At 37.8% G+C, this 18,113-nt stretch overlaps 1 protein-coding gene across 4 annotated transcripts in view; it reads left to right on the top strand.

Moving 5' to 3' along the window:
• Window positions 1–18,113, top strand: part of DPH5 (diphthamide biosynthesis 5) — a 39,634-nt gene that overhangs the window by 16,045 nt on the left and 5,476 nt on the right. For all 4 annotated transcript variants that reach the window (XM_003340463.4, XM_056819142.1, XM_016429049.2 and 1 more), the window contains exon 5: window positions 10,240–10,360. In XM_003340463.4, the coding sequence (XP_003340511.2) occupies window positions 10,240–10,360 (121 nt within the window). The remainder of the gene's footprint in view (window positions 1–10,239; window positions 10,361–18,113) is intronic.

The raw sequence follows: 18,113 nt of genomic DNA, 5'->3' as shown, positions 1-18,113 counted from the left end.
ATCACAAATGTATTAGAATTTAGTTACAAAAATTAGGTTTTGTTTAATAGACTGTTAAATAACATTTTCTTGCCTAGATATGATCACTTGCTCTGTTTTTTAACAAGGGAAGTAGGCACTACATAACAGTTTTTTAAAAGTTTTTCTCATACTCATGTTGGGAAAAAAATTCTCAAGCATGAATGCTATATTTGCTGTATAATAGGCATATGGCACATCATCTTTTCAACCATTACTTGTCAACATTCAGATTAAGTGATATTATGCCATCCAGAGTATCATTTGCTCAGAAGGGGACAAAGACGTATATGAATGTTCTTCCTAATTGTTACATAACATTCATTTTCTGGGAGCAGCTGGGATAGCTCAATGGATTGAGAACCAGGAGGTCCTAGGTTCAAATCTGGCCTCAGACACTTCCCAGCTGTGTGACTCTGGGCAAGTCGCTTAACCCCCATTGCCTAGCCCTTACCACTCTTCTGCCTTGGCACCAATACACAGTATTGACTCCAAGACAGAAGGTAAGGGTTTAAAAAAAAACAAAACAAAACATCTTGTGTAAAATAAGGAGATTTTCCCTTTTGTTTTTGACTAAAATTTACAAGATGCCAAGAACAACACAATACCACTGAGTACTTCTCACGTCTCACAAAGAATTGCTTTTATAATTTTAATAATGAAAGATAAATTCATTTTTCCAAATGTAAAAAGAGGAGCAGGGGCATAGATTATCCAGTATTTCAGTGACATCATTGTACTCCAAAATAATTTATGTTCAGTTGTTAAAGTACATTTTATTACTATTCATTCCATGGTATAAGGATATGCATTCATAAAATAAAATTCCTCATGAAATCCTTTTTTTCTGTTGACATCCCCCATTACCATAACTTTTTAAGTGGGGGAATGATGTTCTAAGTAACATGGGTCAGAATGACAGTGTTGATAGACATGGTAAGGGGTAGCTAAATAGCTTAGTGGATAGAGAGTTAGGCCTAGAGATGGGAGATCTTGGGTTCAAATGTGACCTCAGAAACTTCCTAGCTTTGTGACTCTGGGCAAATCATTTAACCCCAGTTGCCTAGCCCTAACTGTTCTTTTTGCCTTGGACAGTTCTAGGACTTTTTTAAAGGATTCTTTTAAAAAGAAAGATAGTATGGTATAGACAATTAAATATTAAGTGCCTATTATGTGCCAGGTACTGTTCTAAGCGCAAGGGATACAGAGAAGAAAAAGGCTGGCAGTTTCTGCCCTCTTACAATTTGAGGGGTGTAGTACAGTACAGAAAAGGAAGTTGAAAATAGCAGAAAAGAATTGGGCCTCTAGAAGATACTGAGTGCCTGAAGTTCCTGGAGTTGAAACCAAGCAGAGCAGCTGATGAGAAATGATGAGTTGGCTAGAAATTTCTTGAGTCTTCTATAAAAGGAAGCTTTGGGAGGAATCTATTGGCTCCTCCCCTTTTCTGGCCTCCTCTAGTCAGAGGGGAGAGGCAACTGATGATGCTGAGAAAGTTCTGAGTATCAAAGCTATTCCATGATGCTATATCCTTTCCATGATGAGATTTCAGGTTGAAAACAATGAATTTGGACTTGTAAAGCCCACATAGAAAAGTCAGGTAGTCCCTGTTCTCAAGGAGCTCTGAATTCTTCAAGGCCTAAAACTTTTTATAATATCATTTGGCCGGTCATAGTCCTATAGATTCTAATCACTTTTTATCAGTAGCAATATGAATTTGCCTTTTATATTTGATTTTGTGGATATAAGAAAATAACACCTAAGAATGTTTCCTGATAGTTTTGTTGTGAACCTTAAAAATTCTCAGACCCTAATTCATAAGGTTGGGTTAAGACCATTCCCCATTGGGACCATTCCCCATTTGGGCAATGAAGGTACTTAGATCAGGAATGTGAGAACTCTACTTAGATCAGAAATGTGAGAACTCTACTTCACCATACTTAAGCATGCCTTAGGGGAAGATAAAGTTGTAAACTCTTTTGCTGAACAATGAAAGATACTTAAACCCATACTTATAATAAGACAAAAAGTTCTTAAGCCATGCCTATTTTTGGATATAATACAAAGGGGTGCTAAGTATCTATAAAGGTCAGGCAACTTGTGAATTTACAAGGAGCAAAGAGGTGAAAACTTACTAAGAGATTCTAGTCTACTCAGGTGTGAATTACTAAAAAGATTAGTCTACTCAGGTGTGAACTAAGAATGGTCTGTTCTTTGAAAAACGTTGGTAGATGTGAGAACTTAGGGGAGGAGACATAGGAGAAAATTCCCTTTAAATAGGAGCTCAGATTCATTCAGGGACATTCAGATTCAGGATTGAGCTGGTGGAGGCAGCTGAGATGAAGCTGGCCTGGTGTCACTGGAATCCTTGCTTGGACATATCTTGTGGTGAGTGATTAAGGACTGACTGATCTTTCTCTTAAGGCTTAGGCCTGGGTGGCCAGGGCTGCCCTCGGCTGGCCTGCCCTTTTCTCATTATTTCTTTTTTCTCTCTTTCTTAATTCCTCATTTGTATGAATTAAAATCTCTATAAAAACCAGTTGACGGGTATATTTTAATGATTGGGAATATTTTCCTGGCGACAATCTTATATTTGATTTAAAACAAGACAACATATTTTCTGCGGTCACAACTTACTCATCCACTCTTATATCTACTACAATTTATATCTTCCACTGTTTTAATCACTATAGTTTATGACCTCAACTATTTTAATTATTACATTGTACTTTCTCCTTTGTGGAGGAGGCGGCTTTTAAGATATTCAAATATGTAAAATAATAAAATCAACAAAACAGTTAATGAATTAAAGTAGCAAATTGTTTTTGGATAAAATGCATTATCACCCTTGTGGCTAACTGTAGTAACATTTCAAGGAAATCTAATTGCTCAATATTGAAGAGTGCTTCCACTTTCCATTTTTACTGTTGTTCCATGAGTAACTTGCGCTATTACCACATGTTGCATTGTTTTATTATAGTTTCATATTGAAGAAATGTGTGTAAAACTTAATTAACATCTCATTTCCTTTTTATCCTTCTCTAGCACTTATACCATTCCTGAATTCTTAAGTTAAAACTTTTTTGCTCTAGGAAACATTTAGTTTTTTCTTTGCTTTTGTTGGCTTTTTAGGGCCCAGAATTAACTAATACAGAAAAATAGAAAGTCTGGTCCCCTACACTGAATTTCAGAAACTAGGATTCTCTTCTGTTCGATTCTATTCCATTCCATGAGTAATCTGTCTCACGCATATAAAGTATTAAATTTTATTTTGATCTTGAATGAAATTTAAATACGCATTCATTGAATATCTATTATTTGGAGAACACTGTGGGGATATTAAGAGAAATAAGTATAGATGCTCCACAGGATTTATAGTTTAAATAGGAGAGTTCTTTTTAGTTTTTTAGTTTTTTTAATTTAATTAATTAATTTAGAATATTTCCCATGGTTACATGATTCATGTTCTTTCCCTCCTCTTTTCCCTCTCCCTTCCCGTAGCCATTGTGCAATTCAACTGGGTTTTATAACTGTCATTGATCAAGACCTATTTCCATATTATTTGCATTAGAGTGATCATTTAGAGTCAACATCCCCAATAATGTCCCCATCGAGCCATGTGATCAAGGAAGTGTCGTTCTTCTATCTTTCTACTCCCACAGTTCTTTCTCTGAATGTGTCTTTCTCATAAATCCCTTAGAATTATCCTAGATCATTGCATTGCACCTAGTAGAGAAGTCCATTACATTCAATTGTGCCACAGTGTATCAGTCTCTGTGTACAATGTTTTCCTAGTTCTGCTCCTTTTGCTCTGTATCAATTCCTAGAGGTCTTTCCAGTTCACATGGAATTCCTCCAGTTCATTATTCCTTTTAGCACAATAGTATTCCATCACCAATATATACCACAATTTGTTCAGCCATTCCCCAATTGAAGGGCATCCCCTCATTTTCCAATTTTTTGCCACCACAAAGCATGGCTATAAATATTTATGTACAAGTTTTTTTTCCCTTATGTACAAATGCAGCAGTGGTATGGCTAAATCAAAGAGCAGGCAGTCATTTAAAACCTTTTGGGCATAGTTCCAAATTGCCTTCCAGAATGATTGGATCAATTCACAACTCCACCAGCAATGCATTAATGTTCCAACTTTGCCACATCCCCTCCAACATTTATTACTTTATTTTGCTGTCATTTTAGCCAATCTGCTAGGTGTGAGGTGGTACTTCAGAGTTATTTTGATTTACATTTCTCCAATTATTAGAGATTTAGAACACTTTTTCATGTGCTTATTGATAGTTTTCTTTATCTGAAAACTGCCTATTCATGTCCCTTGCCCATTTACCAATTGGGAAAAGGCCTGATTTTTTGTACAATTGATTTAGTTCCTTCTAAATTTGAGAAATTAGATCTTTGTCAGAGGATTTTTTTTTAAATAAAGGTTTATTTGTTGCTTCCCTTCTAATTTTGGGTGCATTGGTTTTGTTTGTATAAAACCTTTTAAATTTAATTTAATCAAAATTATTCATTTTACATTTTGTAATTTTTTTCTAACTCTTGCTTGGTCTTAAAATCTTTCCTTTCCCAAAGATCTGACATGTATATACTCTTCTGTGTTCGCCTAATTTACTTATACTTCTTTATATTTAAGTTGTTTACCCATTCTGAATTTATCTTGGTATAGGGTGTGAGATGTTAGATCTAATTTCTCCCATACTGTTTTCCAATTTTCCCAGCTGTTTTTGTCAAACAGTGAGTTCTTGTCCCAAAAGCTGGAATCTTTGGGTTTATCATACACTATCATGCTGAGGACATTTACCCCAAGTCTATTCCACAGATCCTCCCTTTTTTCTCTTAAGCCAGTACCATATTTTTTTGATGACCACTGCTTTGCTTTATAGTACAGTTTAAGATCTGATACTACTAGGCCCCCATCCTCCACAATTTTTTTCATTATTGCCCTTGATATTCTTGGTCTTTTGTTCTTCCAAATGAACTTTTTTATAATTTGTTCTAATTCAATAAAAAAAGTTTGATAGGTATGGCACTGAATAAGTAAATTAATTTGGGTAGGATTATTATTTTTATTATATTAGCTTGTCCTACCTATGAGCAATTAATGTTTTTCCAATTATTTAGATTCAGTTTTAATTATGTGGAAAGTGTTTTATAGTTGTGTTCATATAATTCCTGTGTTTGTCTTGGCAAATAGATTTCTAAATATTTTATATCATCTAAGGAGTTTTTAAATGGAATTTCTCTTTCTAAATCTTGCTGCTGAGTTGTGTTGGAAATAGATGGAAATACTGATGATTTATGTGAATTTATTTTGTATCCTGCAACTTCACTAAAATTGTTGATTATTTCCACTAGCTTTTTAGTTGATTCTCTAGAATTCTTTAAGTAGACCATCATATCATCTGCAAAAGAATGATAGTTTAATCTCCTCATTGCCTATCTTAATCCCTTGAATTTCTTTTCTCCTCTAATTGCTACTGCTAGTGTTTCTAGTACAATGTTAAATAATAGAGATGATAATGGACATCCTTCACTCCTGATCTTATTGGGAAGGCTTCTAATTTATCCCCATTGCAGATGATATTTGCTGATGGTTTTAGATATAAACTGTTTATTATTTTAAGGAAATGCTCATCTATTCATATACTTTCTAGTGTTTTCAATAGTGTTGTATTTTGTCAAAGGTTTTTTCTGCATCTTTCAAGATAATCATGTGATTCTTGTTGATTTAGTTGTTGATATAGTCAATTATGTGGATGATTTTCTAAATAGGGTTCTGAGATATATAGATACGGATGTATATACACACATATTGGTAACCCATACAAGGTAGGATATGTGATAAGTTTCAAGGGTGCACAAAGTATTTATCTGTTTAGTGAAAGACAGCAATTATGGGTGAAGGGCTTAAAGAATGTGTAAATTACCTAAAGAAGATTACATTCTTATAAAAATCTGAGTCTATTATGTTAGTAAAAAGTTAATGCACTATATTTCAGTTGATTAACTTCTGGATTAATCCATTAACATATGAGAAAATAGTCCTTTTGCTCTTTTACCTCTATTCTTAGGAACTTAGGTGTTTAGTATAACTGCTTAGAAACATTCATAACTTTTATGGCAAAAATTGGTGCTATAGGAGGTGAAACACGTTGCTGATATATTTAAACAACCCCAAGAGTAGGCAAAGAAATAGAAAATTAGTAATTCTTGATTATATGGTTTTGTGGTGACTTTCTTGGCAAGTGGCCTGCATAGTATATAGTATTTAACTAATCTGATGTAGGATTTATATTGATATTGGACTTGTCATGTGACTTAATGACTAAAGCCCATGATAGCAACTTAAATTTCACTGCTTTTGTTTGTATATAGATCTTATTATTAGCGCAGATACTTTTACAAAGCCTTGTTAAATATTTTTCTTGGAATGATAGGATAAAGGCTAGAACCCTTCTTTAAAATTTGATTGCTGCCAACATTCTCATTCTTCTTCAAAATGGCATCTTTATTAACATCATCCTTCCAGCATTCATATATTGTCCATAATTGTTTATTGGGTCTAATACTGAGCTATCTACCCTCATGCTATAGTCCCTGGCTTCGAGGATATAATTTTGTTGGTGATACAAGATAACAAACTAGATACGAAATCATTGAGTTCATATAGTCAGATGCTAACTACTTTTAGTGTTTAGAAATATTCAGAAAAAGTAGACAAGAAATTATAATATTTGGGTTAGACCTTAAAAGAAGTACAATGAGATTTAGATTAGATAGAAAGGCAAAACATATTAAATAAATGAAGTGGTAGACCACACAATGTACATGTCTATGATCTTTCCTACTCTACTAGGCTGTATCTGTTATTAAAAACTAGCCAAACAGCATGGGACTTTTGAATCAGATTGAAGACATAGATTTACTATTTCCAAGGTATTTTTAAAAGCAGTTTCTGAGATTTCAGTAATATATTTTGAAATCCCAGAAAATAGGTTTCCTCTGTATAAGACAGAATAGGATAATTTCAGCTCTCTACTTGATAAAAACTGTACACTTCAGTTTTTTCCCATGTTAAATGAGGATAGCTGACCAGGGTAATGTCTTGAGTCTCTTGCTATATTTATGATGGTGATGGAAGAGATTTGAGTGAAATTGCCAACTAAAATCAAAGTAATTCTTTAAAGATCTGCCTTCTCTTTAAGTTCTATATTTTGTAATAAAGCTTTTAGCTGGGCCTTCTAAGAATAGTATCGAGCCTTTTAAAAACATTTTTATTGTTTCTACCTCACATTCAAATATTAAATTTTACACCATAGTAAACTAAATTACCATTTGTCTGTGTCCCCTTCAAATCTTGTTTCCACTTGCTGTCTTCTGTGAATTTATTTCACTATTTCATTGAAGTTCTTTTCTTCAATTTTTTTTTGTCTCCTCAGTTTCACTCACTCATCAAAGTCCTCCTTGTTGAGCAAAATAAACAGTCCCATTGGATGTGTATGTCACAGTATATCTGTACCTCTAGTCCACTACTGCTCAGCCTACAATTGAAAAGTATGTTTCATCATCAGTCTTATGAAGCTCTAATTGCACATTCTATTGATCAGAGATTCTGAGTGCTTTTTATTTTTTTTTATGTCATCCTGTAAATTATTCACCTAGTAACACTCACTTCACTTTGTATCAGTTTATACAAGTCTTTCCATGTTTCTGTGAATCTTATTGTGTTCATCATTTCTTATACATATTCCACTATAAATACCACAGTTTTTTTCAGCCATTCCCCTAGTTAATATTCACCACTTTGTTTCTTATGCTTTGTTACAACAAAAAATTGCTACCATAAACATTTTTTAAAATATATATGATTCTTCTGTCTTTCATCTCTTTGGAGTATATGCCCTAGCACTGGGTCAAAAGGTATTCACGGTTTAATAACTTTTGGGGTATATAGCTCAAATTGTTTCTAAAATGGATGGATTAGAAAATATAATATATTAGTGATACCTGATTATTATATAGTTCCTCCCCCCCCCCAACTTGATATTCTAATAGTGCCATAGTGATGTTGGAGAACAATAATAACATTTTGAAATATAATTAGATATGTCTCCCAAAAAATCCCTTCTAGAGTTAGTATAGGAACATGTTAGACAAGAACTTCAAATAATCCCAAATTTGCAGTGATCTTTGAGCTCATTTCAAGAGGAAAGTAGTTGACTTATGACTAACACATTATTAAAAAGTCTGTCTGTGTCATCGAAGACATTCCCCATTATATTAGAAAAGATATATCCTGTTTGCTGGAAGAAGACAAGATTTTGACATATTAAGTGGCCAGATCTAAAAATAATGCTCAGTAATCTGAGTTCTTCCTGAACTGAAGTATTCTCAGTTTTGAAGTTCCTGAAGAATACCTAATCAACCAATAGAGAAGAATCTGAAGAACACCTCTTCTTTCTTCCAATCTTCCATATATACTTAAACAGGGCAACTATTATTCCTTTTTTGTTTCTTTTTACTGCCCTACGGACTGCTTCTTCTACATTCCTTCTATTAGAGTGTACTTTTTGTTTTACAATAAAACAAGGGCTATTATTCATTTTTAATATGAATGCCTCATTTTGTCCTATCTCCACATTAGTTATATATGCTGTTAGACAGTGATAATCTTTTTTTAAATTACTTGAATCATTGAAATGCTAGCCAAATACCTTCTTTGTTGGATGTGTTTCAGATATATAATGTGGTCATTAGAAATAATAGGTTTTGTATTTCAAGATATATAAAGGTTAGGTAACTTTCCTGGTCTCATACAAATCCAGTACTTAAAATTAAGGTTAGAATATAGATAGGTATTTTGATTCTCAGTTAAATACTATTAGACTTCAGTATTCATATTACATCATGGTCTGTTGAGGTCATCTTGGCAACAGTAGTAAGGATGTTATGGTTAAGGCTAAAGTTATAATTTTGCTGCCTCATCAGGAAAACAAACTATATCCAGAAAAAACTTAACTGGGCCTTTTTAAGCTGTCATAGTATGCATATGTTTATTCTCATTTCCACTTGCTTTTTTTGGTGATGCACACCATTGAATTTAAAACCTTCCAAAAGACATGGAAAACATAGATCAACAAGAAACAAATCAAAACACTTACTTCAGCCATGAGACCTATTTGCTGATATAGACAAGGAAGAAGATTGGTATATAATACAGATTATCTCACTGGAAGAATTAATAAATGAAAGTTTCTTCAGTTGTTATCCATAAATAATCTAAAATCAATCAGTAAGGGTTTATTAAACTCATATTGTGTGCCAGGCACTTGCTTAAACAGTGGGAGTATAAAGGCAAAAATGGAACTTCCCTGGCCCTCAAGAAACTTGCACTCTATGAGAGGGAGAGAGGTAAAAATAGATAAGAGGATATGGGTACATCTATGTACCATAGAAGGTGATACTTGAGCTAAGTCTTGAAGAAAATGAACAATTTTAAGAGGTGGAAGTGTGAGGCAAGAGTGCATTCCAAATATAGCTACTGCTAATACAAAGCAATGGGAAATGTGACTAAGATATATAAAATAATTGGAGACTTCTTTGCAAGGCAAGAGCCATTTATTCCACCCTGGGTCTATGGATTTGCTGATTTCTAGGCATTAGCAAAAGTAAGAGATATGAGGGTTTGGGGGTGCTTTGCTAAGATGGACAAAAATCCAGAAACATCACATTTGAAATAAAAACAGCTATAAACTTTGGGCAAGAATGGCTTAGTCTCTAGCTCTAGTTTTCTAGTTATTCCAAGAGTTAATGCTCCTGCATTTCATTTACTTCTGCAAGGCAACAAGTTTCTCTTATGTCTTTTTCTAATTTTTTTCTCACACACAGACATCAGAAAACATGTAGACTAGGAATGTAACAAGGACCTAAAGGGTCATCGCTTGGACAGATGGCTTAGTATGGCTCATTCTTTATTTGTTCTTGTGTCAGAGAGGCAACTTGTTGCTTCCATTAAGCAAGGAATGAAGACAAAAGATTTTTTTAAAAACCCCTTTGTATGTTTTGAATCGTTTCTTCTATCAAAGGTAAAATTCAAAAGTCCTAACTTGGAATCCTGTAGTATAAATTATATAAAAGATCTGTTTCTCAATTCATTAGTGAACTAGGTTTTGCATGCCATTCCATCTCTGATTCTTTCTTTTGTAGTTGTATAATTTTGGAGAAGTAGCATCCATTGTTTTCTGGACAAGGACTTGGAAACCAGAAAGCTTCTTCGACAGAGTGAAGGCAAACAGACAAAATGGCTTGCACACATTGTGCTTACTGGGTAAGAATTTTGATCTTTTAAGTCAGACTTTTTTCTTTTTTGGTATGACGATGAAGAATCTAGTGGTAAATAGCTGGAATTGGAAATGGATATGTCTTCAGAGCCTTCTCTAAAGGATGAAGGTAGGAAGACAAGACTGGTTACCTATATGCCTACAGGATGTGTCTAGGAAAGAGAAAAGCATTTCCTAGTTTCAGTTGATTTTATTGCTTTTTTCTATTGCAGATAGAATAGTTAATCACAATCATTACCATGGAGTGCCTACTGTGCTTTGAGTCCTACAAAAGGATTAGAAGGACTCCATGATATAATGGAAATGCCTGCCTCTTGAATTATAGTGTGTGTTAAAAGCCAAGCTCTGCTACTTCCTCCCTGCCTGATGTTGGGCATGTCATTTAAACTTCTGGCCTTCAGTTTCCTTATCTATAAAATGAAGAGATTGGGCTAGATGAACTAGAAGCCCCTTCTGGCATGGCCTCTTCCTCTTGGATTATATGTAAAATATTAGAATCCCAGAGTTGGGAAACACTTGATCATGTGGTTTAACTTCCTGATTGACTCATGAATCTTTTCTGTAACAAGTTGTCCATGATCTTCTTGTATATCTCCAGGAAATCAGGAATATCACCACTCCTTAAAGTAAACCATTCCATTTTGAGACAGCTTTTAATGATTAGGAAAGAGATTAAGTCCAAATCTATTTCTATAATTTCAATTCAACAGTCGTGATGGTGTAGGATACAATAGGACCAGATTGGGAAATATTTGGCAGTCCACTTTGCCTAGAATCTTTTAAGAGAAATAATGTCAAATAAGAGGGGGAAATTGATTGGAGCTCTGGTGTAAAGGACCGCAAATAAAGAATTTGTAAAGAATTCTTTGCTTTGGATGATGGAGAACCATTTGGAATTTTCAAGGAAATTTTGGAATCTCTGAAAGATGGCTAGAGAAGAGGAATATTGGAGGAAGGAAGTGGGCTATTAATACAGTTTGGGCTGAAGGAACATGGTAACAGTGTAAGGAGAGATAAGAAATGTTATAGAGGTATATTTAACACTAATGGACAATAGTTTAGATGTGGAAGGTAAGAGAGGAGAAAGAGTATAGATGGCTCTAAGGTTTCTAGCCTGGCTGTCAAGACTCCTGCCTTCAGTCTCTTCCCTTTCTATCTCCCACATAGCTGCCAATTTGATGTTTTTAAAACACATATCTTCTTATGTCAGTCTTTCTTTAGCCCTTCCCTCTTTACAAAAATCTTCAGTGGCTCCCAATTACCTTGTGAATAAAATACAAACCCTTTAGCCATGGAATTTTAACTATCTCAGTTCCCACTTAGCTGTCTAGTCTGACTCCGTTACTTCACTTAATATATTTTACCTACTGACTATTTTCCTATGTATAGCATTCATCTATTTCTTACCTCTGAGCCATTCATATTACCTTGTATGCACTTATTTCTCTACTTATTAAATCCTTCCTTCCACCTGCTAGAATAATGTAACTGTTTCATTTTTATCTTTGTATCCTCAAGCCATGATCATAGGGCCTTAGACTTAACAAATATTTGATGAATTGAATCAACAAAAATAGAGAAATTGAGAGGTGGGACAATTATAATAGAAAAGATGATGGGTTTAGTTTTGGGCAAACTGAATTAGAAATACTAAGAGAACAACCACATATAGAAGGCTAATTGCCTCTGTAGGATGGGATAAAGGAACAGAGAAGGGAAAGACAAGTGACTTTATTTAGCACAGAGCTCTTGAGGATGCCCACATCTAGGGGTAAGAAGCACAGTGAACCAGCCAATTCAACAAAAGATTTGCAAGGTAGGGAAAATGAGACTCAGAAGAAAGCATCACAGAAGCCCATTGAGAGGAGTTTCCAGGAATTAGAGAGTAGCAGCAGAGTCAAATATTGCAGAATGTGAATTCTGAATAGTTATTTAGCAGTTGAGCAATCATAGGTGACCTTTAAGAGAGCAAGTTCAGGATTAGTGAGGTCAGAAGCCAAATTGCAAGGGTTTTGAGATAGGAAGACAGATTATAAGATGGTAGCTTGAGGGAGGTGGCAGGATTAATAAAAGTTTTTTTTTTTAATCTGTTTATAAAAGGATGTAGGAGAAAGCTGAATTTTTTCCAGCTTGTTTAGAAAATAAATAGAAGGTAGAGATATAAAATGAAATAGAGGTAGATGTAATTGTGAATGAGTAGGATAAGTTCCTGATAGTAGCTGTCACATCCCCATTGATGTCTTTTCAAGGCAAAACATTCTCATTTTTTTAATTGGTCCTCTTAGCTGAGTATTCTCACTATGCTGGTCACAATTTCAGTGCAAACCCTAGTTTGTCAATTTCCTTCCTAAAATAAGACTCCCAGAACTGAACACAGTATTCCTCCTGTAGCCTGCCCAGGGCAGAATAGTATTATTATCTCCTTCAGTGTAGGATTCCATTAAGTTTTTTGGCAGAAATACTTGTTGACTTAGTAAATTTAAGTACTGGAACACAAAAAGAGACAAAAGACAGTACCTGCTCTCAAGGATCTCAAAATCTAATAGAGATATAGTGGTAGTCTCTCGGTGATCCAGAATGACTATTGTCTTTGTGCAGTTTCATCTACGGTGTACCCTCATGTGGCTTTGGAGTCCAAAGGCTGAGGCGCAGAGTTTGTGGCATACGGGGCATGGGACGCTAGTTGTTACCAGAGGTGCAGTTGTGGCCTGATGTCGGCGTTCACGCGCAGCGGCAAGACGTCGACGTCGCTCATCTTCAAAGGTGGTGGCGGCATGGTTAATGTGGGTTCTCCAGCTGCTTCTGTCAGAGGCAGCGAGTTCTAGTTGCTTTGGTGTAATGCCAGCCCACTTCAAGTTGGACTTTAGCTGATCCTTGAATCTTTTCTTTGGTCGGCCTTGTTTCCTGAGTCCAGCTGACAGTTCACCATAGAATACCTGTCTTGGTATTCGCTGTGGGTCCATGCGGATGACGTGTTCTGACCATCGTAGCTGGGTTTGGAGGACCATGACTTCGATGCTGGTGGAGTTGGCTCTGTCGAGGACTTCCTGGTTGGTGATTCGGTCCTGCCATCGGATCCTCATGATTGACCAGAGAGAGCGTTGGTGGAATTGCTCCAGCTGTTTCATGTGCTTCCAGTACAGTGTCCATGTTTCACAACTGTACAGGAGCGAACTGAGGACCACTGCGTTGTACACTTTGAGCTTCGTCGCAGTGCTTACACCTCTGTGTTGGAGGACTTTGCAGCGCAGCCGCCCGAGTGCCTGGCTGGCCTTTTGGATCCTGGCATTAATCTCGTGGTCTAGGGACCCGTCATTGGCGATGGTGCTGCCCAGGTACTTGAAAGTATTGACGTTAGAAAGCTGTGTGCTGTCGATTGTAATGTATGGCTGGTTCGTTGGCCTCCCTAGTGCAGGTTGGAACAGCACCTCTGTTTTGCTGAGGCTGATAGTCAGGCCAAACAGTTTTGTTGCGGTGGAGAACCTGCCCACAATGGTTTGGAGATGATTTTCTTGGTGGGCCATGAGAGCACAGTCATCTGCAAAGAGAGCTTCCAGGATGAGTCTCTCTGTTGTCTTTGTTTTTGCAGTCAGGTGGCAAAGGTCAAATAGTGAGCCATCCAGTCGGTATTTGATGTAGACGTCAGGTCTAGATCCATCACAGCGTGTCGTAATACTTGGGTGAAAAATAGGTTGAATAGTACCGGAGCGAGGACACAGCCTTGTTTCACGCCATTGGAGATGTTGAAGCGATCGGAAGTCTCTCCACCAGATAGGACTTCCCCTGTCATGTCGACATGAAAGAGCTGGATCAGTTTGACGAATTTTGCTGGGCAACCGAGCTTGCTGAGGATCACCCACAATGTGTCCCTCTTCACTGTGTCGAACGCCTTTGTCAGGTCTATGAAGACAATGTAGAGACTCAGGTTCTGCTCAAGGCATTTTTCCTGCATTTGCCTCACTGTGAAGACCATGTCAGTGGTGCTGCGATCTGGTCGGAAGCCACATTGTGATTCAGGCAGGTTCTGCTCTGAAACAGATGACAGGAGTCTGTTGAGTATAACATGGGCGAGGATCTTTCCAGCAGTGGAGAGTAGTGAGATGCCTCTGTAGTTGTCACAGGCTGCTCGTGAGCCTTTATTCTTGTATAGGGCTACGATGGAGGCATCTCTGAGTTCTGGGGGCATGTCTTCCTCTTCCCATATGCTGGTCAGCACTATGTGGAATGCTTGGATCGCCTTTCCATTTAAGGCCTTGTACACCTCGGTTGGGATCCCATCTTTACCGGGTGCCTTGCCTGCACTCATTTGTTGAATGGCTTTTTGGACTTCTTCTATTGAAGGAGGGACGTCAAGTTGTTCAATGGAGCGGTTTTGGGGGATCTGGTCAAGGGCACTTTGGTCGACTGAAGAGGGTCGGTTGAGAAGCTGACTGAAGTGTTCTTTCCACCTGTTGCTGATGCCTTTTTTATCTTTTATGAGAGTGTCGCCATCAGAGGATAGCAAGGGAGTGGTGGTGGGTTTTAATGGCCCATTGACAGTCTTGAGGGCACTGAAAAGTTGTTTGTAGTTTTAGCAAACCGCTGGATTTCTTCTGCCTTTTTTCCCACCATCAGTCTTGCATCTTCCTGATCTCACACTGCGCCGTGGCTTGGAGAGACTTGAATCTGTCCTTTTTAGGAGCAGAGTTTGGGTTATTTTGCCACTCCATAAAGGCTTTGTTCTTCTTGCTCAATAGGTCTTCAATAGCAGTGTTGTTCTCATCAAACCAGTCCTGGTGGTTGCATTGTTTGGGGCCTAGGACTGCCTTTGATGTTTCCTTCACTGCGTCTCTGAACTGGTTCCATTTCTCGGTTGAGCTTCCAGTGAGTGGTCCCTTGGCAGACAGCTTGTTGTCCAGGCAGGACTGGAATGTTTGCAAATAAGATGGATCTCTAAGACGACTCACGTTGTAAAATGCACGAACTGTCTGGGCACATTTTGGATGGCGAGGCACAATGCACATTTGAAGAGTTGCTCTAACCAATCGGTGGTCTGTCCAGCATTCAGCTCCTCTCATAGCTCTGGTGATCTTTACATCCTGGATGTCTCGCCGGCATACAATGATGTAGTCAATGAGATGCCACTGTTTTGATCATGGGTGCATCCACGTTGTTTTATATTTGTTCACCATTCTGAACACAGTGTTCGTGATGGTGAGTTCAAACTCTGAGCATTTGCTGAGGAGCAGTAGGCCGTTGTTGTTCATTTTGCCCACGCCATGTTTGCCGAGCACTCCTTTCCATCTTTCATGGTCCTGGCCAACGCAGGCATTGAAGTCTCCCAGTAGTATCAGCTTGTCATTTGTGGGCACTGAGTGCAGGACGGCACTCAGGTCAGAGTAGAACTGCTCTATGGTCTCCTCTGTGCTGGTCAGTGTTGGGGCATATGCACTGATGATTGTGGCATACCGGTCTTTGCTAAGAGGCAAACAGATCTTCATGAGCCTCTCACTGATGCCCACAGGCAAGTCTGGCAGCTGTTTGAGCAAACTGGTCTTGATGGCCAGGCCAACACCGTGGATTCTGTCTTCATTTGAGGCTCTACCTTTCCAGAAGAAGGTGTATCCAGTGGTGGGTTCGCTGAGTGATACCTCTTCTGGTAAGCGTGTTTTGCTTAGGGCTGCGATGTCGATGTTATATCACGCCAGTTCTTTACCGTTTAGAGCTGTTCTTCTCTCAGGTCTTGGGGTATTCTCTCTGTCAAGTAATGTCCTGATGTTCCATGCTCCTAGTAGGAGTTTCTTTGTATTTTTTCTTTGATTTCGACCTCTTAAAGGGGATGACCCGCTAGCCACAGTGTGCTGACCAGGTGTTTGTAGGGCAGGCAATGTTTGGGACACCTTTTCTAGTCCCCTCCCTTGATTAGGGTGAGCAGTGCTGTCCTAGAGAGGGCTGCTCAGTCGCCCAGGATGCTGCCGAACGTCCCTGCTGCCCACAGGGCCGAGCAACCACTGGTCCATGGGCCGCTTACATGCAAGATCGTGACTACAACTGCCAGTGGTCACCTCCACCTGTTGCATCACCACTCCCCCATCGCCACAGGTCTTGAAGAGGGTGGACGGGGTTAGGATAGATGAGTGTGCACAAAGACACTTGTGCGTGAAAGAGATTTAAGTGGAAAAGTCGATGCACAGAGACAGTCCCACTCTCTCAGCGTTGGAAGCCTGGGTCCAGTGGCACAAAAAGTCGTTACACCTGGAGACTTCCTCAGCTGCATTGGATGGCCGTGTTTTCCTTTGTGCTCCAACACGCCCTAAGCACTCCACAGTGCTTTGCTGCGTCACCCTCTCAGCCGTTGAACCTTCTTATTGGTTTCTTCTGTCTGTTTGGCCAAAGCAGTCTTCACATGCTGGGTGAGCAAAGCCCTGGTTCACCAGGGGTCAGCGACCTGATGGCTACCCTCACAAGGTTTGGCCAGCCTGTCGAAGCCGTTGCCTGGGGTGTGGCCGCTGCCGCATGCTAGCAGCTCCTGGGAGCCACAAGTGAGAGCTGGGTGTCAGGTGGGGGTTAGAGGCTGGAGAGCCGACAAGCCCTCCATACCAGAGATACTACCCCTCCCTGAGCACTCCATACACCCCTTTTTAAAAACCCTTACCTTCCGTCTTGGAATCTATCCCTTACTATATACAGAGCATCTTCTCTTCCCACACTGGCTCCCCAACACTTGCCCTGCAGCCCTCTTTACATCATTCTCTTCAGCTTAACACCTTTGTCTCACCCATGCCTGGAATGCACTTCCTCTTCTTAGACTTCTTTGTCTCCTTCCAGACACTGCCTATATGACTCCTACCCAGAATCCTTCCCTGATACTTCTCACATTCCTTCTCTTTCTCATTTTTTCTTTGAACCTGTTTTATGCATATTTTGCAATAAATATTGTCTTCTCTTATAAAATATGAATTCCCATAGGGTAGGGACTTTTTATTTTTGTCTAGTTATCTCTAGTGCCTTATGCATGCTAGGCAGTTAATTAAATGCTTGTTGACTAATTATAAGATACTGAAAATTTGAACATGAAAATTGATCTAGATTCATCTTTCGTATAGTATATATAAAGAAAAGTATAATAGAAGATAAAGTGCTATGGGAAAACTTCATTAGGGGGTGAGGTATAATTCAAGGCTACATAATTGAACAAGACTGGCTAAATATTATTCGTGTGTGAATAAAAGCAATATGAAATAAGGCTATAAAGTAGGTTAGAATCAAACAATATTACATTAAATGGTATAAGTACAACATAATGAATTTATTTTTAATGTAAAATAAGTAAAAGTTTGACTATACTATGATATTACCATTTTACCATCTTTACTGGTTAAGAAAATCTTACAGAAATATTTTTAAAAGTGAAATGTATTGAAGTCGATTTAGTGGCTGTATAGAGAACCTGTTGAATTGCAGGTGTATAACTGCTGATGCATCATACAAATGGAACTGCTAAGAAGCAATAATACTTTAAACTTCAGTTCAAAGTTTTTCCTGAGTTTTCTTAAATCCTTAGAAATTGCTCCTTAAGATTTATTCTTTAGGTGTCTATTTATATGAATTTATTTTTTATGTAATGAGTTATTTTTTGATCATTTAAGAAGACCACAAAAATCCTCTCACAAATATATTTTCATTTACTTTAAGGAAAACAAAAAATTTTAACTGAATTGTTTATCCTATGAAAGTGGAAAACAAGTCTGCCTTTTTACC

This window comes from Monodelphis domestica, chromosome 2 (assembly GCF_027887165.1).
Source record: "Monodelphis domestica isolate mMonDom1 chromosome 2, mMonDom1.pri, whole genome shotgun sequence".
NCBI classification, from domain to species: Eukaryota; Metazoa; Chordata; class Mammalia; order Didelphimorphia; family Didelphidae; genus Monodelphis; species Monodelphis domestica.
This window is presented reverse-complemented; position numbering and strand designations above follow the sequence as displayed.